At 36.7% G+C, this 22,288-nt stretch overlaps 1 protein-coding gene across 8 annotated transcripts in view; it reads left to right on the forward strand.

Annotated features, from left to right (window-relative positions):
- Window positions 1-22,288, forward strand: part of WDR7 (WD repeat domain 7) — a 388,174-nt gene that overhangs the window by 61,669 nt on the left and 304,217 nt on the right. For all 8 annotated transcript variants that reach the window (XM_019937105.3, XM_073790768.1, XM_073790769.1 and 5 more), the window contains 2 exons: window positions 3,294-3,489; window positions 11,287-11,501. In XM_019937105.3, the coding sequence (XP_019792664.1) occupies window positions 3,294-3,489; window positions 11,287-11,501 (411 nt within the window). The remainder of the gene's footprint in view (window positions 1-3,293; window positions 3,490-11,286; window positions 11,502-22,288) is intronic.

Here is a 22,288-nt window from a genome sequence, read left to right on the forward strand (position 1 = left end):
AAAACACCAAACATAGTAAAGAAGATTGGTAAAAAATCACCTTTTAAAAACAAACAAACTTCACCCTGACTCATGCCTCGTTTTCTCTATGAAAAGGAATGACAAGAATTATGTGAACATTAATGAAATGATTGTCAACTTGGGGACTGGCAAGTCGGCTAGTTAGGTCTACCGCATTAATTAAGGATTAACTCATTTTAAAGATTCCAGAGAGCTTGTGAGTCATAGTAGCAGAATCAAAAGTAGTGACAGGGGTGAGTACTGTGGCAGATCAGTGCCTGATTAAAAGATGTGAATAGATGAAAAGGAATGCCGTTTAGGACTCATTCTTTTTAGTGACTCATACACAGAGAAAAAGATTACTATTAGATTTATTTCTCTGATGAGAAAAATAAATAAAATGACCAATTTTTAGCAGACTCGTGTTGGAAAATAGAAAATAGTTAACCATTAACGTAGCAATCATCCTTTTTTGTATATTGAGTGATGGATATATATGATAAATACAAAGTCAGTATTAATGATTATCTGTAGAAATGCAAAGCCTCCATTGTATTAGACTGTCTGTTATCCTTGCTTAGCAACGTACATCTGGTGAAACTCAAAAATATTTTTATTTATTTTAATATTTATTTATTTTATTTATTTATTTTTGGCTGTGTTGGGTCTTTGTTGCTGCACACGGGCTTTCTCTAGTTGCAGTGAGCGTGGGCTACTCTTCGTAGAGGTGTGCAGGCTTCTCATTGCAGTGGCTTCTCGTTGTGGAGCACGGGCTCTAGGCGCGTGGGCTTCAGTAGTTGTGGCACGTGGGCTTCAGTAGTTGTGGCACGCGGGCTCAGTAGTTGTGGCTTTCAGGCTCTAGAGTGTAGCCTCAGTAGTTGTGGCGCATGGCATGGGTTTATTTGCTCTGCAGCATGTGGGATCCTCCCGGACCAGGGCTTGAACATTGGCAGGTGGATTCTTAACCACTGCGCCACCAGAGAAGCCCACTCAAAAGTATTTTATTTGGTGTGAAGTATAATAACTGAAAATAAAGGCATCATGTTATATTTCTGCCACGTTTTATTCTAACATTGCCTATATTTAAGTGATATTTTTGTAGTTTGCCACTTTATTTTGACTTATTGCTTAATTACAAAGCAAAGTTTTGCATGCCATAGTCAGCTACTCCTCAGTCCTTAATGTCTTTTTAAAGAAAGAAATCACGTTTTATGTTTCCATTGAATGCTTATCAGGGAGCATGAAATAAATAAGCTTAACAAATGCTTAAGAAAATTCTATATGTTGTTTTAGTAAAAGTTTATAACATGATCTTCCTGAACTTAGTTTTCTTAACTTTTAAAATTAATAAATACCTATTATGCTGATTATAGTTTTTAAATCATTATGAAAGAAAACGTACAAGCTAACAGAACCAAAGATTAAAACACCTGAATTTAAGAACAAAGTAAATAGTTAAATCTGACTCTCTTTTTTAAAATTAATGCTCTGCCTCATTCAAAAATTGATTTTAGGTTGTTTACAAAAATAAACATTATTCAGTTAGTTAAAAATAAAGCTAAATCATGGTGAAGAGAAAATGAAAGAAAAAGTAGATGAGACCACCTAGAGTCCACATTCAGAAATGTATGCCCACACACCCCACAGTCATGGATAGAAAATTCAGTCCTAAGTTTCTTAGTATCCAAAACATTGAAGGAATCCATTGTAGCAGCTTTCCCCAAAGTCTGTTCCTCAAAAACTACGTCTTACAAGATTATGATGGTCTTTATTCCTGTCCTGCCCTAGACAGGAATAAAGATGCAGATGTAGGGAATGGACTTGAGGACACGGAGAAGGGGAAGGGTAAGCTGGGACGAAGTGAGAGAGTAGCATCGACATATATACACTACCAAGTGTAACATAGATAGCTAGTGGGAAGCAGCCGCATAGAACAGGGGTGGGATAGGGAGGGTGGGAGGGAGATGCAAGAGGGAGGAGATATGGGGATATATGTATATGTAGCTGGTACACTTTGTTATACAGCAGCAACTAACACACCATTGTAAAGCAATTATTTGCCAATAAAGATGTTACAAAAAAAAAGATTATGATGGTCAAATGAAATTATATTCATGTTAGCATGTTAAAGTTTCTTAGAAGTTCTATGGACAAAAACAACTGTAACGTGTTTCCCATGCACATGTGGTCACACACACACGCCCCCCCCCACCCCGCCCCACTGTTTTTCATCTGATACCTGTCAATGTTTCCCATTGAGATGGACCAGTCAGGGAGGTATATCATTCTTTAGCTAAAAAACGTCTGCTTAGGCAAAGCCCAGCTGGGTGACGTTTGAGAAGTTTCTCCTCTGGATCCCACAGAAGGGATAATATGTATGTGGTGCCGTGGGCCTCATCCTCAGTAAGTAGCCACCATTTACACAGTACGGAGCTTAGATGGCTGTTTTCATATGGTTTCACCTCAGTGGGAACCGGAAGCACAGTCTAATAAATCACTACAAAGTTGTAAGTTGCTTGTAAATTGTCTTCCAAACCTATAAAGACGTTAATTTTTAATTTTCTAGGTTATGGATTCAGTTCTCTGATGCTAGTGAAAATCTTTACCATCTTTGATTATTTCTATTATATTCCATCTTGTTCTAAAAAGGAATGGAAGGGCGCAAACTAGAGATGAGCAGGAAGTACAGAGCAGGATGTTTATTGGGCTCTTGTATGTTAGCTGAGGTGGTGTGCCTGCTGGCATTAGAGACAGAAGCTGTGAAACACATCTACAGGTGATACAGACTATCGGTGGCTCTTAAGAAATGATTGTGGCAGAGGGACCTTGAGGGTATTGTTTTTGAGCAAAGGAGCAGGGAAGAGCATGGATCTAAATGATAGAGTCACAAACAGAAAGGAGCACTGCAGAAAGCAGCTCTAGCTGCTAGCAAAGGGAAGTTCAGACAGTGGAAAGGGAGCACATAATAACAGATCAATTTTTTTCCAGCTTTGCCTGTTCATATATAGCAATTATTTTTAGTAAGGTCATCTTCAAATTTGAACAGCAGATTTTCCTAGGCATCTTTCTCTTCTTTAATCTAGTGTTAATTTAGTATTTTTCAAAGTGTTGTGATGATTGAACTAGGCGTTTTATGTATAATATAAAAGAAGAAAATTGTCGACACATCCTAATGTCGTGGTTAGTGTTTTCAGCAGCAGTGAATGTATAATTAATTTTGATTTAATTGAGGACAAGATCCATTTTCTTCTGAATTTAATCTAAGTGTAATTAAGATTTATTCTTCTTTTCAGGCAAGAGTGCAGCACTGCATCTGCTCTGTAGCCAGTGACCACTCGGTAGGACTTCTAAGTTTGCGAGAGAAAAAATGCATTATGCTGGCATCTCGTCATCTTTTCCCCATTCAAGTAATCAAGTGGAGGCCTTCTGACGATTACCTAGTAGTGGGATGTTCAGACGGCTCCGTGTATGTCTGGCAAATGGATACCGGTAAGAAAAATGTTGAGAGAGACTAGGAAATTAAATGAGTATATTTGACTTCCTAAATGAAAAATCTTTTATATGAGGAAAAAACCCCTGAGATGTCAAAAGTTTGCTACTTTTATTTCTCACCACCGCTTTTTATAAGTGTTCTTATCATTATCAACAAAGAAATGTTTAGATGTCCTCTTATTTGTTGTACTATCTGGAACACTTGTAGAGTAGTTCACTGATCTTTAGAGGAATGTGGTTGATGACAGTATACAGATTAGGACAGGCATGCAGACACCAGACAAGTAAGTGATTTCTGTATAATTCATGGGCAAATTGTAAGATCAAGGAACCATTTTTGTCTCAAGTTCAGAAACAGTGGAAAAAGATAAAATTATCTTCTATTTGAAAAGCAGAAAAACCATACAGGGCCGTTTATAGAAGGAGGTAATTGAAATGAAAGTTTTAAGTTCTAGAGAGAACATTTAAAATTTCAAGGTTCAGAAATTTTATGTACGTGGCATAATACAGAACAAGTAATGTTTAGCTTAAAGGTATAGGCCATGATATATAAGATTTATACACAGAATCTTATGGTTTTCCCTGAGAAATTTTAAAGTATGTAACTAAATGTTTATTAGTTTGGGCTTTTAAAAACACAGCTTATTCTAGTTTTACTATCCTGAGTCATCATCTATCAGTGATTAAAACCTTTCTTTACATTCCTAATTGTGCTATATAATATTTCTACTATTTTTTTCTTCACGAAGCTTTTTTCATTTTTGTTTTTAAATAGTCCTTTTTGAAATCAGAGTATATATATTTTTTTGCTTGTGCTGTGGTGCAGGAGGGAGTGTTCCTAGGTCTTTTTGGAGCAAGTAGCCATAATCTTCAGCTATCTTTCATTTATAGTTCTGGTTTTATCTGGTACTACGTAGGCAATTTTGACAAGAGGAAGCGTTCTTGAAGAGTGTCAAACTTCTTTGCTTTTGTGTTTAACATTTCTTTTTCTCGTCTGATTGTAAAAGAGTTTCTTACTTTTTTGTCAAATTTTGAAAGCACAAAAGTGTTAGAAAAGAAAGATGAACTCAAATCCCATTACTCAGTGGTGAATTTTGGCATATTTCTCTTTAGTCTCATTTCTGTGCATTTTTAAAAACAGAATTGCTGTCATATTACATGTATAATTTTGTATCTTACTTTTGTGTTCCTTTTTGTTTCATCCTGTCTGCTGAGCAGCACTATTTCATGTTTGCTGGTTTGGTCCACCCTACAAACTAAATACAGTTGACCCTTGAACAATGTGAGGGTTAGGGCACTCACCTTCTGCATAGTTGAAAAACCGTGTATAACTTAAAGGCGGCCCTCCATTCCCATGTTTCCTCCATATCCGACATTTCCCATCCTTGGATTCAAATGACCGTGGATTTTGTGGTACTGTAGTATTTACTGTTGAAAAAAATCTGTGTGTATGTGGACCCGTGCAGTTCACACCTGTGTTGTTTAAGGTCAACTACATACAGAGTTTGTCTTGGGCTCTGGAGTCAGACTCCTTGGTTTGAATTTAAGATCAACCATTTGAGGGCCTTCCCTGTTGGTCCAGTGGTTAAGACTTCACCTTCCAATGCAGGGGGTGTGGGTTCCATCCCTGGTCGGCGAGCTGGGATCCCACATGCCTCATGGCTGAGGAACCAAAACATAAAGCAGAAACGGTATTGTGACAAATTCAATAAAGACTTTAAAAATGGTCCACATCAAAAAAGAAAAAAATCTTTAAGATCAACCATTTGATAGCACTCTGATCTATGGCAAGTCTCTCAATTTACTCATCTGTAAAATAAAGATAATAATAGTTGCCATTTTATAGTGTTTCTGGGAGAATAAAATGAGAGAATATTTACCTTGTGTATAGTAGATGTAATGTAAATGTGTATCCATGTATGTTTGCGTACTTTAAGTTCGTGTGTATACTTGCATATGTGTATATTTCCTATTATTGTTATTTAACAAATATGCTTGTTACTTTATTGAGCTTGGGGATATGACCTTACTTACAAAGAAATATTTTCTATGAGAATTAGTATTAAAGTAAGTTATAGTGATGATAGTTATAAAACACTATTTTAAAATACTATACATATTAAATTAGCAATTGATATATTTTAAATACAAGAGTATGGTAAACATGTATAGGACTTAAAACATTAAATTAATATGATAAAGGAAGAGTATCATTTTCCTGAATTTCTTAGGTGCTTAAATATATGATACTTGACTACTTCAGATACTTCAAATACATCTACAAAGAATATGAACTTCTTTACAAATGAGACCTTACTGGAAGACAATGTTACTTTTTCAGTAGTTTCCCTAGTAGGAAATGACAAATAGCTCCTGACTGTATGTGTACTGGAGGATGTTATTTTTATAACCAGTTTATTATAATTAAGCCCAATACATAATATTGCAATTTAACAATTATCTTCTGACCTTCAGGAGGATTTTGGTAAATGATCAGTCAGTAATGGCATTCTTAAATCAAGATAAAGATAGAGAAGCAGAATAAATTTTGGACTTCAACCATAATAGGAGGTGTACACTCTTTTTCCTTCTTGCTGTTCAGGCTTTAGCTAGTGATATAAAGGTCCCTGAGGAGCCAGTAAGGCACATCCTGAAGGTATTGACATTATTTATTTATTAAATAAATAAAAAATGAAGCAAAATAAATCAGATTTGGCCAAGGTTTGATGTATGAAATGTATTTAAACTCTGAGAAGATACTTTGCCCCTCTACTTAGTGTTTTGGGAATGTATTTTTACAAGTGAAGCCATATTACATTAAAATTACACATGCATTTTGTGCAGTTTTCTGTTTGCCATTTTGAATTATACTGATGTTTCTAGCTTAAAAACACTTAAAAATGTCTTGACTATGCTTTTATGCAGCATTTTCTTTTAGTTGTTTTTCCCTTCAAATGGGTAGTTTTTATTTTCAGTGTTTATTTCCTAATGACATGAAGTTGAAGCTAGTAATATAAAACTTAATTACAGAGGTAGAGGTCCAGAGTCTTTTGTTCTTTTATTGTACCATCTTAATTATATGCAGTAGTGCTAAACAGTGTTGTAGAGGCCATGGAAATTATTATTCTTTCACGTCTCTGGGTAGTTAGAAAATTAGTCAAACAACTAGCAACAAGATTTGGCTGGCTGGACCTCTTGACTCCTATTTAGGAACTTATTAAAAGTGGGTCAACTGGCCTAGATAGTGGCTGCTTCTCCATGGAGTTATGTTCTGTAGGGATCAACTCTCCATTCTTCACATTTGATGTTCCCAGTAAGCATGCAGTGGTGTTCTCACAGGCCTATGACAAGGTCAAAATCTTGTCTATTTGGGAAACAGTGGCATGCTTTAAAGTAATGACTGGTGCTACAAGACGTTCTTCTTATATGACTATTTCCAAGCCTTAACACCATTCTTATCTGCACATTTTTATCATCTTTGCTACATAATAAAAGTGATTCATCATATACCTATTCCTAGAGGGACAGTTATTAGGTTCTTGTACAAATGCGAACACCAGTAGTGATTGCCAAATAGTATTAGAAATTAGTGTGTGAAGTCTTAACCAATTTACTTTGTTCTGTTATCTTTTTTCTTTTCATTTATTTTCTGTCCCTCCAAGTTTTCTTAAATATTCCTGTTTTTGCAATAACTTCATGAAATATGTGTTTGAATCATTTTTTAAAACTTAGTTTATCCAATAAAATATAACAGAGAATATGAACTAATGTATATTTGTCTACTGGCACAACATGTATAAAGCAACATATATAAAGCATGGATATCAAAAAAATTAATTTTGATTTATTTATATTGATGGTTTTGTTACTAAAATAACCAAAGAGAATCAGGAGGTGGTACTTCAGTCCAGTCTTTTTTTATTAATAAAGGGTTTAGTAGCAAGTATTTTCTTCACATATTTGACCTTTTGCCTGCAGGGTTTAATACAATAGAGATTTGATTTTATGTTTCTGTTTCACAGCATATGGCATTACATCATCAACTTTTCTATATCTTCTATGTTTTTGTTTTTCATTCTATTACAACAATACCATAAGATAGGATAGGCAAAGACACAAAGGATGAAATGGTTAAGAAAAAATTGGTACTTTTCTAAAATCTCAGTAAAACTAAGTATAATCAGTTTCTTTTTTCCCTTTGGATTCACTTTGAAATTTTGAAGGAAGAGGTTGTTAGAGTGGAAATATGACTATCTTTTCTACTTTCCTCCTCATAAGTCCTCTGTGCAGTTAATTACTAAGTCCTTCCCATTAGGTACTCCTCCCCTCCCTTTTTTCTTTCCAGTGTACTATTCTTATATCGGGCTATATTTTTTCACACCTAGGCTATCTTTATTGGTTTCTCTGTCCTCTATTTCTACCTTCTAATCCATCCTGTACTCTGTTGGCAAATTAATCATAGGAAATAAAACAATAACAATCACACTTGGTTCATGCCACTGTCTTAATGAAAAAAACATAAGTAATTTTAGTTCACGTAGCCTTTAAGAAAAGGCCCTCCACAGTGTGGTACACTCCTACCTTTGTCTTATCTCTTACTGTTCTTTTACACAGACATGTTACTCTGTGTGAAGAATAGTTCTAGTCAAGAATAATTGGGTCACTGTCTACCACTTCTTGTCTTTTGTACCACCCATATTGTTGCTCATGGTTTTCATTCATTTGGAACATTATTTCTTTCTATTTGCTTATTTGTTTAAACAGTATATTATCTTTTAAGGAAATTTGAATATAGAAACAAAATTTTACATATTTTCCCCTGTAGTTACCATTTCTGTTGCTCTTCATTGCTTTGTGTAGATCCAGATTTCCATCTGGAATGATTTCCCTTTTGCCTAATATTTAATATTTCTTGTAGTGCATGACTGTGGGTGATTCTTTCAGCTTCTGTATATCTGAAAAATTTTTTATTTCACCATTATTTTGAAGATTTTTTTTCTGGGTATAGAATTCTAGGTGGATAGTTTTTTGTTTTTTTCCTTTCAATATTCCACTATCTTCTTGCTAGTATTATTTCCAGTAAAAAAAAAATCTGCTGTCATCCTTATCTTTGTTCCTCTATATATGCTGTGTCTGTTTTTTTCTGACTTTTAAAAGTTTTTCTCTTTATTATTAGTTTTGAGCCATTTAGTTATAGTTTTCTGCATGTTTCTTGTGCTTAAGGTTTGTTGTACTTCTTGGATCTGTGGGTGTATAGTTCTCAACAAATTTGGAAGCTTTTGGCCATTATTTATTCAAATATGTTTTTGATGTTTGATATCCCCCCTCTTTTCTCTCTTTGGAGACTCCAGTTATATGCCTATTAGGCTACTTGAAATTGCCCACAACTCTAGGATTATTTTTTCATTTTTAATGTTATTTTTTCTGTGTCTCATTTTATAATTTCTAGTCTATGTTTTCAAGTTTACTGAGCTTTTCTTCTACAATGTCTAATATGCTTTTGTTCCCATTGAGTGTATTTTTCATCTCAGACATTGTAGTTTTCATCTTTGAAAACTACAGGTTTGATTTTGGATATCTCCCATGTCTCTCTATTCAAACTTTTTGAACATCTGAAGTACAATTATAATAACTTTTAATGGTTTTGTCTGCTAATTTAAAAAAAAGATCTGTTTCAGTGGTTTTTATTGATTTTACTTTTCCCCTCATTTTAGATTATATTTTCCTGCTTTTCTCCAGAATAGCGTAAAGGTGGCTCTAGGGTGGAAGCAGGGAGATTAGCTTGTATGCTGTTGTCCCTAGGCAATAAACAATGGTGGATTATTACACTAGAGTGATGGCAGTGGAGCTGGTGAAAAGTGGTTGAAGTATGAGTATATTTTGAAGGTAGAACCAACAGGATTTGCTGATAGTTGGATGAGGAGCATAAAAGAATGAGATGGGCCAAAGATGACTCCAGGGTTTCAATCATGAGAAACTTGAAGGATGCAATTCATTTTAAGATATTGAGAAGCCAGAAGGAGGAGTAGAGTTTGGGAATATCAGGAATTCGATTTTGGATATATTAAGTGGAGTTGAATATTAGATATTCAAGTAGAGATGTTGATTTGTAAATTGTACAGTTGATGCTTGAACAACACAGGTTTGAACTGCCTGGGTATTTTTTTCTATAGTAAATACCACAATACTACATGATCTGCAGTTGGTTGAATCTGCAGGTATAACTGTGGATACGGTGAGCTGACTATATAGTTACATGTGTATTTTCAACAGCATGGAAGGTTGGTTGCCCCTAATCCTTGTGTTATTCAAGGGACAACTGTATATATGAGTCAACTGTATATATGAGGGTCAACTGTATATACAAGTCTGTAGTTCAAAGGAGGGAAGTCAGAGTGGGTGGTACAAATGTGGGAAATCTTAGCATATAGAAGATATGTAAAGTCATGACACTGGATATATCACCAAGGGAATGTAGGTTGATAATGGTTGGGGCACTCCAGGGTTTAAATGTGCTTCTGTGATGTAAAAAACCAGCAAAGGAGACTAAAATGGACCTGCCAGAAAAAAGAAGAAAATAAAGGATATGGTTACCTGGAAGCCAAGTGACAAAATGTGTTTCAAGGAGTGGAGAGGAAGATTGAGAGCTGCTGAGAGTAAATGATAGTAAAATGAGGACTGAGAACTGGCTATTAGATTCAGCAATGTGGAGAATAGGTTCTGTGCTCATTTGGTGTAAAATCTGATTTGAGTAAGTTCAAAGGAAGATGGGAGGAGAAAAATTTGGAGGTGGTAAAAATAGGCAGCTCTTTAGAGTATGATTATGAAAAATGGGATACATACCTAGTTAACCCACCTGGGTTAACTGTGTGTGTGTGTGTGTGTGTGTGTGTGTGTGTGTGTGTGTTTTAAACAGGTGAAATAATTGCATGTTTATAAGCTGATGGGAATGATCTGGTAGATAGGGAAAACTGATGAAGAGAAAGAGGAGAATTGTTGACATGGTGTCTTTGGGCAGACAAGAGAAGGATGGGGTGTAAGCCACGGGTGTGTTAGGTAGGAGCCTGGATAGTTCATTCATAATTATTGAGTAATGTGACTGGAGATGTGGTAATGGGAGTTTGTGGAACTTCTTTTTTAATTGCTTCTTTCTCTATGAAATAGGAAACAAAACTTTCATCCAGATGAGGGCAGGAAATGGAATGGTGGGATTGGAAGAGAAAGAAAGTGGAATAATGAACTAGGAGAGTAGGAAAACGAAAGGTCTGTGGAAATGTGGTCACTATTAAGGGCCCACCAAGATCAGTGGTCAGGAAATTCAAGTGGATCTTTTAGTATGTTCATCATTCATGTCCATCTTCATTGTAAGGTGCAGAGTAGGTGGAGAGTTGAATTCAACTAGTGTTGAATTGATTCTATAAGATTGACATATAGTTTTAGAGGAAGGTAAAATTATAGAAATTGCTGTTTGTAATAGACTACTGATGTGGCATGATCAAGGAGACCATCTTGGAAGTGGAAAGAAAGTAGAAAAGCCTGGAGGAAATTGTTGAAATCTTGGCTGTGAACTTGAGTTTATTGGGAAGTTGTGGTAGGGCTTAGGGAAAAGGAAATGATTAAGGTAATGCTACATGGAAAATCATTAGAGGAAGGAAATAAACAAGAAAATGTTTCTGGGAGGCACTGATAAAACATATTCCTACATTTAAAAATGTCCATGCATTTTCCTTTCCTAAAAATTGACTTAGAGTCTTCCAGAGTTGTGTAATGATTGTGAATATATATGTCTTCCAGGTGCACTGGACCGGTGTGTGATGGGGATCACAGCAGTAGAGATACTGAATGCTTGTGATGAAGCAGCTCCCGCTGCCGTTGACTCACTTAGTCACCCAGCAGTCAACTTAAAACAAGCCATGACACGACGCAGTCTTGCTGCTCTTAAAAACATGGCCCATCATAAGCTACAAACTCTTGCGACTAACCTCTTGGCTTCTGAGGCATCTGACAAAGTAAGTTTTGTATGTGGGCTCATGTCCATTCAACTTCATTTAATAATGCAGCTTTGGCACGTCTTAGGGAATCATTTTTGGGAGATGACACGGGTGAAAAATAAGCTTCTGGTTTTTATTTAGGTTTTCCAACACAGTTTTTAAGTATTTCACGTATTTGGCAGTCTGAAAAAGTGACTTGTTCTTACCATTCAGACTGTTTTAAAATGATTCCAACAGACTTAAGTGACTTCAGTTTCTGAAATTAGAGCGAACGTTTTATGTATAATCTGTCTTTCTGACGGTCTTTCTGTAGAAAGGTTGAGCACGAGCTAATATCTTCAGGAGGAAAAAGTAACAATTTAGGCATAATTCGGATGTTTCTAATTGTGGCTTATCTTTTATTTTTAAAGTACGTTCTGATTTTATTAAGGTGGGGCCATTTAAAGATTTAAGAAAATATGTGAGAGTAAGTATGGTGAGGTTGCACAAGTGCTGGCATTTTTCTGCAAGACTGAAGCTCAATCACACTTTCCTTACTGACACTTAAAATCAATGCATCTGTTACTTCTTCAGTTAACAGAAGATTTTCCTACTAAAAGAAGAACAGTCAACCCCACTTCGTTAATTGGCTACTTGTGTTTAGTTTTGTAGAGACTAGTCACTATTTTGTTTGTGGTATTTGTGTTCTGTGGTATTATTAGAACTAGTTTGTCTCTGGTAATGGATAAATGAATCCTAGAGACCATCCCAGTATTTTATCTGAATTGCTACTAAAATTCCTACTTCCATCTTAGAATTCATTAGAATTATGAATGGGTAACCAAATACCTTTATTTTCATTCTCTCTTCTGATTCCTATTTTTTAGATGATGAGATGTGGAATAAATAACAAAGAGGTTGAAAGGGTCATCTACAAACTTGAAAATTTGCCCGTGAATTAGCGAGTGCTAATGACATACGAAATACTATAGGCAGCTCCACTGACCCATATCCTCCAGTAATTGGCAGTAATATTTGATCATTCTGTCTTTCCCCAAAATATTAATGTTCTATTGGCTTTGTTATATTGTATTTTCATAGATTAGAATTGTGAAATCCTTCTGTGATATTTTTTCGTGCTTTCTGTTCCATGCTCTAAAGTTTGAATAGAAATCAGGCTTAAATGCATTTGCCGTGCCTATAATTTCTTTGAAGAGGTCATGTGGATGTTCCCTAGGAATTCAGTGTTCATAGCACATTGTCTGATGTTCTATATAATTTTAATATTGAGCAAACTTATAAAACAATACATTCAAGCGCAAGCATGTATGTTTTGTAATTTGCAAATTTATTCTTTTTCTTGTTGGTATCCCCTAGAAGTAAAAATTTGGAAAAATAATTATATAACTAGAAAATTAAAGAAAAATAAGTGGTACAGTAACATTTATGAATGGCTCTTGTAAGTGGTCATGGTCCATTATGTGATTTTTACAATCTTGTTTGTCCCTGTTTTAATAGCACATTTTATAGTGCAATTAGTGATAAAAGCACCAGATATCAGGGACAGTACACTTATGTATTGTAAAATATATTGCTCGTGAACCTCCTCAGTCTTGTAGCAGTGGTAATTGTTGCCTGGCCTACAAGGAAAACAATTATAGGAGGGGAAAAGGCTTAGGAAGCTGAGGCTGCAGGAGGATAATCACTTTATGAAAAATGTATGTTGGCTGGACCATTAGGGATTTCTCTAACTATTTTCTCATGTTGACTTAGAGTCTCCTTCTGAGGGGAATATTTAAAGAGCCATCCTCTGGATGGCTTTCTAACCTCAAGAGAAATGAAGCCCACGCAAAGTTAAAAAAAAAGTAACCAAACATAACTAAGAGCCTCTCTGTGGTACAGGACTTACCCTAGGGTATTGGATCTGATTTTTTTTCATGGGTCTCTCAACGGAAAGTGAAACCTCTGTGGGAATACTCTATATAAAGTATCCTTGTTTCCCTTGTTAGAGTAGTGTTAGCAACTGGACTATTTGGAAACAAATATTTTACATTGTTAATTAGGTTAATTATGCCAGACATATACAGCTTTACAAGCAAAGATAACTTACTGTCCTGTGATTTTTTTTTTTTTTTCTTTCACTGGAAGAGCAAGAAGGTGTGAAGTAGAATTATCCTTTATTATTGCATCTAATCTTTGGAAGGTGTGTGTACTCAAAACCCTGTGTACTCCACTTATGACATGTATCTTATATTTCTCCTTGTATTATAATAACATATATACTTACCTAATTCTCCCTACTGAAATCCAGTCTTCTTTTTTTTTAAATTAATTTTTATTGGAGTGTAGTTGATTTACAATGTTGTGTTAGTTTCAGGTGTACAGCAAAGTGAATCATTTATACATATATACACTCTTTTTTAATTTTTTTATTTTTTTTGTGGTACGCGGGCCTCTCACTGTTGTGGCCTCTCCTGTTGCGGAGCACAGGCTCCGGACGCGCAGGCTCACGGGCCCAGCCGCTCTGCGGCATGTGGGTTCCTCCCGGACCGGGGCACGAACCCGTGTCCCCTGCATCGGCAAGCAGACTCTCAACCACTGCACCACCAGGGAAGCCCTACACTCTTTTTTTAGATTCTTTTCCCACATAGGTCATTACAGAGTATTGAGTAGAGTTCCCTGTGCTCTACAGTAGGTTCTTATTAGTTATCTATTTTATATATAGTAGTGTACATATGTCAATCCCAATCTCCCAATTTATCCCCCCCCCTTTCCCCCTTGGTAACTGTAAGTTTGTTTTATACATCTGTGGCTCTATGAAATCCAGTCTTCTTGCAGACAGGAATTATGACTTATTTATCTCATCTCTGTGTTTTCCCCATGACATCTCGTAGCAGCTGTGCAATAAATATTTGTTGAATTGGATCATGTGTAGAAAGTGCTGATAGCCTCTGCTTCAGCCTCTTTGCCCACCTCTTCTTCATTCCTCTCACAGTTGATTGTTCTGACTTGACAGTCAAATCTCTCCCTATTCATGAGACTCTAGATGTGGAGTGTTTATTAGGTACTTTGCCCTCTGTTCAGTTTTGCATTCTCTCCGTTTGGTTTTGGTGGGCAAGTTGGTCCCAGCATAACTCATTCTCCTTCCTTGCCATCTCTGTATTTTCAAACATCCTGAAATTATCTCAACTTCCACCCCCTCCTTTACTCCTGTTTCTTGTGGCTCTAGGCTAGTGTTGCTTAACCCCAGCACTATTGACCTTTTGGGCTGGATAATTTTTTGCTGCGGCGGACTGTCCTTTGTATTGTAGGATGTCAGAGAAGTATTTTTCCTTTACCCACTGCATGCAAATAGCACCCCCTCTCCCCTAAGCATGACAGTCAAAAAGGTTTTTAGACATTGACAAATGCTTGCTGGGGGGCAAAATTGCCTCTGGATTAAAAGCACTGCTTTGGAGAAAAAAAGTTGAGAAATGGTAAAGATCCTACATCCTCTTTTTGTGTCTTTCTTTTCCCCTCCTCAGTTTTCTTCTTTAATGTCTCTCCTCTTTGTGAATGGTGAAGTCAGCCTCAACCCTCATCCCTTCTGCCCACTGTGGCAGAAATAGTTCTTGCGTTCTCTGTGGGCTCATACCTTTCGGTTCAGACCTTTCCTAAAACACTTCACTTTGTGTGTGGTATTTTTTTTTTAATTTTTTTTTGTTTATTTATTTTTAGCTGCGTTGGGTCTTGGCTGCTGCGTGCGGGCTTTTCTCTAGTTGCGGCGAGCAGGGGCTACTCTTCCTTGCGGTGCGTGGGCCTCTCATTGTGATGGCTTCTCTTGTGGAGCACAGGCTCTACAGCGCAGGCTCAGCAGTTGTGGCACACGGGCTTAGTTGCTCCGCGGCATGTGGGATCTTCCCGGACCAGGGCTCGAACCCATGTCCCCTGCATTGTCAGGAGGATTCTTAACCACTGCGCCACCAGGGATGCCCTGTGTGTGGTATTTTTTTGTTTGTTTGTTGAGCTTCTTGAGGACAGGAGTTGAGTTTCTCCCCCTTTTATTTCCAGTGCTTAACATAGTATATGGAGCATAGCAAGTATCCAGGAAATGTAGTGTGAAGTTAGTTTGCAAGTGTAGATTGGAGTCATGTGGAATCAACTCGAATGCAAAGCCGAGGACTTAACTCAATGAGTAATGACACGATATTGGGTAGTCTTAAAAGGAGATATTTGTTTGTTTAAGAATGATTTTGCCATGTCTGACACTTATATACAGACCACTTTATAAATGTTGACTTGGGAAATGAATTGTGATGTTCCTGGGATGATATAGTGAGAGGTGTGGGAACTGGAAAGGATTAGGCAGTGGAAATGTAGACGAGGGATAACTTGTAAGCTGTTGTTTAGGTTGAATAAATAGGACTTCACAAATGAGCAAGAGAAGATTTGAGACATAACAGGTTGATTTCCAAGATCCAAGCCTAGGTAAAGGGAGAATGGTGGAGCTGTTAACAGAAATAAACAACTCATGGCATAGGCTTTGAAGTTGATTGTAACAGGAGACATTTGCCTCTTCTGTGTAGTGTTGAGAGATGAGGTACATGTGGCGGGAGCAAACAACCTCCAAGAAAGGAATGATATGATGCTGGGGTAGAGTAGGGATGGGATTTTATTTCCTAAATGAACACTGTAATGGAGTGCCTGAACTAGACTGCAGCTGACATTTTGGGGTGCCTACTATCAATAGATTATTCCAGATATGCTGTTCTCCTTAATTCTCATTACATATAGATGAGTTAGTTATCCTCAGATTTGCAAATGATGAACCTAAAGGACATTTGGTTAGAACAGAGATTGGCAAATGTTTTTCTGTAAAGGGTTAGATAGTAAAAAAAATTAGGCTTTGTAGACCATATTGCTCTGTCACAATGATTCAACTCTGCCATTACAATGGCATTAAAGCAGCTATAGACACTATGTAAATGGACTGGCTCCCAATAAAACTTTATTTATGAAAACAGGCAATGGGCTGGATTTGGCCCCTGGGTCATAGTTTGCTGACCCCTGCATCTGAAGATGGCATTATTAATATCAAGGTTGTGGGTACAGTTCCCCCATGGAATGGCCTTTGCTTCATTTTTGAAAAGTAGTTCAAAGGAGTGGTTTAGAGCCCAAGTTCTAGTCACAGGGGTATCTGTGTTCCAATTGCATCTCTGTAACTTCCTGCCTGTTGGTGACCTTGGACAAGTAACCTCCAGTGGCCTAGCTTACACATATAATTGAAAACAAATCTTTGTAAAGGAAGTAAAGGTTGACAGTTGATCAGAGCAATGAAATAACATCAAGACTTGGGGAATAAAAAAGAGCGTATGGAGTTAGTAAAGTCATTGGTCATCATTAAGAGCTGTTTGGGTAGAATTAGTTGGGTCAGAAGTCAGGATACAGCGAGCTAAGAATGAGCATGAGGTGAAGTGGAGGCATAGTGTGTGGAAGAAGTTTGCTTTTGGAGAAATAAAAGATTAGTAGCTTCAGTGGCTGCAGGGTTAAGAGCAGAGTTTATGCTTTGGGAGCTCACTGAACACTTTTGTTGGTAGAGGGAGTGATTGGTGGGGCCATGGAAGAGGACATGGTGTTGAGAATAGAGTTGGAAAGTTTACCCTTATTAGAAATTGTTTCCATTTAATCTGTAGTGATGAAAAGAGGGAGGTGAATATAACAAATTATTTTCAGTGGAAGAAGAGAAGAGTAGGCTGTGTAATCTGTTTTAAAAAAAGGAAGTGGTTATAATCCCTTGAAGGTAGAGTCATCTTCTTCTTTTCTTTTAATCCCTCATTAAACTCAGAATAAGTAGTATATTGGATTAGAAGTTTGAGGACTTGTAAGATATAAATGACTAGGAGATCATAGCTGGCATATCATGGCATTTGAGGAATGCATAAATGAGTATGTCAAGAAGAATGTCTGGGCATATCAGGTGATCTTTTTGACAAGTTTTTCTACAGAGTATTTGCCAGACACTGGTTCTTGGTGAGGAGATCTTGGTGGACGCCTTGGGCCAATGGGATTTTAATAGTAAAGCTAGAAAGCCCTTGCAGCCATGGAATTCATTTTTTAGGCCTACTGTGTGTAATTTTTTATTGGGCCGGGTTACATCTTGGGCATTGTTGTATCAATAAGAATCACCCTATTTATATTGAAAAATGATGAGGTTGAAGAAATTGAAAATTGACCAGGATGATTTATCTTTTACCTTCCATTTCTCTCTCTGTCGTCTAATTAGTCAAAACCCTGAAAAAAATGAATGGACTATATATGCAAAGGTCAGTAACTTTGTATTCTGTGTAACTAGGCAAGAGAATGGAATTTACAAGTCAAATATAACCTGCTGAGAACATACTCTGTGTTCTTTGCTTGCAGAATTCACTCTGTTAAAAAAAAAATTGTACTGATTGAACTGACTTTATGATTCACTGTGAAAAGGGCACTTATAAGGTACAGACAGAGACAAGCCAAATGACGTTAGGTACAGGGTACCAGGCCTTGTCTGGTGAACTGTTTTCAGCCTTAGAAAAATTCTTATGATAAGCCTGACCTTTGAAGTATCAACTAAACTTGCTTAACATTCTGCTCCAAAAGTTTAATGAATATTTTAAAAGAAAATATGAATATGTTAATGGTATATTTATTATATACTTTGAAGTATATATGAGTTCAGTTTTGGATTCTTCTAAATGGTTATTAAGACAAAAATTTTATATTACACTAATTGTTGTCTAATTGTTAATAAAATTAAGGAGACTTAGCTAAGCTGCCAGGCCTTAAGAAAACAAAGGAGTGAATGTCTCTGTAGGAGGAGAATAAACGTTTATTAAATGCCTTTGTGACCAGTGATTCCCTTTGATGGAGGATAATAATTAGAAACTGAATCCAGATGCTGTGTGCACTCATTGCTCCTGGGATGACGTTGCATCCGGGCCCTTTCAGTAGATAGAGCTAGGTAGTATTAGGTATGTTTACATGAATACACACTTACACAAACATGTACGTCTTTAAGTGTCTCTCTATCTTCCTAAATATATTAAATACCTTGGGTTAGCACCATTACCTCCATTCCAACCAAACACCACAGTGTTGGCTGTAGCCTCCCCTCCTGGCTTGTTGTAACTCTCTTCTTCACCTGTGAGAAACCTCTCCCAGTATTTTCAGTGTATTTATTTGCTCGGTTCCCCCTTTGTGTAAACAATTTCCCCTTCACCCCAAATCTCTTTTTAGGTGTGCCCACCAAAAGCTTGCCTCCCACAAAGGAAAAGAAGTTTCATTTCTTCTTGTTAACATTTTCTTTCTTTCCACCTTCTGCTTCTCTTAGGCATTATGAATTGTATTCATTCATTTTTGTATTTCTTTCCATTGAAGCTTCTTTGCTAAAGTGATGTTTTCTTTTTTATTTTTAATTCTTTTTTTTTAACATCTTTATTGGAGTATAATTGCTTTACAATGGTGTGTTAGTTTCTGCTTTATAGCAGAGTGAATCAGTTATACATATACATATGTCCCCATACTTCTTCCCTCTTGCATCTCCCTTCCTCCCACCCTCCCTACCCCCCACTCCCAAGGTGGTCACAGAGCACCGAGCTGATCTCCCTGTGCTATGTTGCTGCTTCCCCCTAGCTATCTATTTTACGTTTGGTAGTGTATATATGTCCATGCCACTTTCTCACTTTGTCCCAGCTTACCCTTGCCCCTCCCAGTATCCTCAAGTCCATTCTCTAGTAGGTCTGCATCTTTATTCCCATCTTGCCCCTAGGTTTTTCATGACCAGTTTTTGGTTTTGTTTTGTTTTTTTTACATTCCATATATATGTGTTAGCATACGGTATTTGTTTTTCTCTTTCTGACTTACTTTACTCTGTATGACAGTCTCTAGGTGCATCCACCTCACTACAAATAACTCAGTTTCGTTCCGTTTTATGGCTAATATTCCATTGTATATATGTGCCACATCTTCTTTATCCATTCATCTGTTGATGGACACTTCGGTTGCTTCCATGTCCTGGCTATTGTAAACAGAGCTGCAATGAACATTTTGGTACATGACTCTTTTTGAATTATGGTTTTCTCAGTGTATATGCCCAGTAGTGGGATTGCTGGGTCATATGGTAGTTCTATTTTTAGTTTTTTAAGGAACATCCATACTGTTCTCCATAGTGGCTCTATCAATTTACATTCCCACCAACAGTGCAAGAGGGTTCCCTTTTCTCCACACCCTCTCCAGCATTTATTGTTTGTAGATTTTTTGATCATGGCCATTCTGAGCGGTGTGAGATGATATCTCATTGTAGTTTTGATTTGCATTTCTCTAATGATTAGTGATATTGAGCATTCTTTCATGTGCTTGTTGGGAATCTGTATATCTTCTTTGGAGAAATGTCTATGTAGGTCTTCTGCCCATTTTTGGATTGGGTTGTTTGTTTCTTTGTTATTGAGCTGCTTGTAAATTTTGGAGATTAATCCTTTGTCACTTGCTTCATTTGCAAATATTTTCTCCCATTCTGAGGGTTGTCTTTTGGTCTTGTTTATGGTTTACTTTGCTGTGCAAAAGCTTTTAAGTTTCATTAGGTCCCATTTATTTATTTTTGTTTTTATTTCCATTTCTCTAGGAGGTGGGTCAAAAAGGATCTTGCTGTGATTTATGTCATAGAGTTTTCTGCCTATGTTTTCCTCTAAGAGTTTGATGGTGTCTGGCCCTACATTTAGGTCTTTAATCCATTTGGAGTTTATTTTTGTGTATGGTGTTAGGCAGTGTTCTAATTTCATTCTTTTATATGTAGCTGTCCAGTTTTCCCAGCACCACTTTTTGAAGAGGCTGTCTTTTCTCCACTGTATATTCTTACCTCCTTTATCAAAGATAAGGTGACCATATGTGGGTGGGTTTATCTCTGGGCTTTCTATCCTGTTTCATTGATCTATGCTTCTGTTTCTGTGCCAGTACCATACTGTCTTGATTACTGTAGCTTTGTAGTATAGTCTGAAGTCAGGAGCCTGATTCCTCCAGCTCCATTTTTCTTTCTCAAGATTGCTTTGGCTGTTCGGGGTCTTTTGTGTTTCCATACAAATTGAGAAATTTTCTCTTGTAGTTCTGTGAAAAATGCCAGTGGTAGTTTGATAGGGATTGCATTGAATCTGTAGATTGCTTTGGGTAATAGAGTCATTTTCACAATGTTGATTCCTCCAATCCAAGAATATGGTATACCTCTCCATCTATTTGTATCATCTGTAGTTTCTTTCATCAGTGTCTTATAATTTTCTGCATACAGGTCTTTTGTCTCCTTAGGTAGGTTTATTCCTAGATATTTTCTTTTTGTTGCAGTGGTAAATGGTAGTGTTTCCTTAATTTCACTTTCAGATTTTTCATCATTAGTGTGTAGGAATGCAAGAGATTTCTGTGCATTCATTTTGTTCCTGATGCTTTACCAAATTCATTGCTTAGCTCTAGTAGTTTTCTGGTAGCATCTTTAGGATTCTGTATGTATAGTATCATGTCATCTGCAAACAGTGGCAGCTTTACTTCTTCTTTTCCAATTTGCATTCCTTTTATTTCTTTACTTCTCTGATTGCTGTGGCTGAAACTTCCAAAACTATGTTGAATAAGAGTGGTGAGAGTGGGCAACCTTGTCTTGTTCCTGATCTTAGTGGAAATGGTTTCAGTTTTTCACCATTGAGGATGATGTTAGCTGTGGGTTTGTCATATGTGGCCTTTATTATGTTGAGGAAAGTTCCCTCTATGCCTCCTTTCTGGAGAGTTTTTATCATAAATGGGTGTTGAATTTTATCGAAGGCTTTCTCTGCATCTATTGAGATGATCATATGATTTTTCTCCTTCAGTTTGTTAATATGCTGTATCACGTTGATTGATTTGCGTATATTGAAGAAGCCTGGCATTCCTGGGATAAACCCCACTTGATCATAGTGTATGATCCTTTTAATATGCTGTTGGATTCTGTTTGCTAGTACTTTGTTGAGGATTTTTGCATCTATGTTCATCAGTGATATTGGCCAGTAGTTTTCTTTCTTTGTGACATCTTTGTCTGGTTTTGGTATCAGAGTGATGGTGGCCTTGTAGAATGAGTTTGAGAGTGTTCCTCCCTCTGCTATATTTTGGAAGAGTTTGAGAAGGATAGGTGTTTGCTCTTCTCTAAATGTTTGATAGAATTCGCCTGTGAAGCATCTGGTCCTGAGCTTTTGTTTGTTGGAAGATTTTTAATCACACTGTCAATATCAGTGCTTGTGATTGGTCTTCATATTTTCTGTTTCCTCCTGGTTCAGTCTCAGAAGGTTGTGCCTTTCTAAGAATTTGTTCATTTCTTCCAAGTTGTCCATTTTATTGGCATATAGTTGCTTGTAGTAATCTCTCATGATCCTTTGTATTTCTGCAGTGTCAGTAGTTACTTCTCCTTTTTCATTTCTAATTCTATTGATTTGAGTCTTCTCCCTTTTTTTTCTTGATGAGTCTGGCTAATGGTTTATCAATTTTGTTTATCTTCTCAAAGAACCAGCTTTTAGTTTTATTGATCTTTGCTATCGTTTCCTTCATTTCTTTTTCATTTATTTCTGATATGATCTTTATGATTTCTTTCCTTCTGCTAACTTTGGGGTATTTTGTTCTTCTTTCTCTAATTGCTTTAGGTGTAAGATTAGGTTGTTTATTTGAGATGTTTCTTGTTTCTTAAGTTAGGATTGTATTGCTATAAAGTTCCCTCTTAGAACTGCTTTTGCTGCATCCCATAGGTTTTGGGTTGTTGTGTTTTCATTGTCATTTGTTTCTAGGTATTTTTTGATTTCCTCTTT

Source organism: Tursiops truncatus, chromosome 13 (assembly GCF_011762595.2).
Source record: "Tursiops truncatus isolate mTurTru1 chromosome 13, mTurTru1.mat.Y, whole genome shotgun sequence".
NCBI lineage: Eukaryota > Metazoa > Chordata > Mammalia > Artiodactyla > Delphinidae > Tursiops > Tursiops truncatus.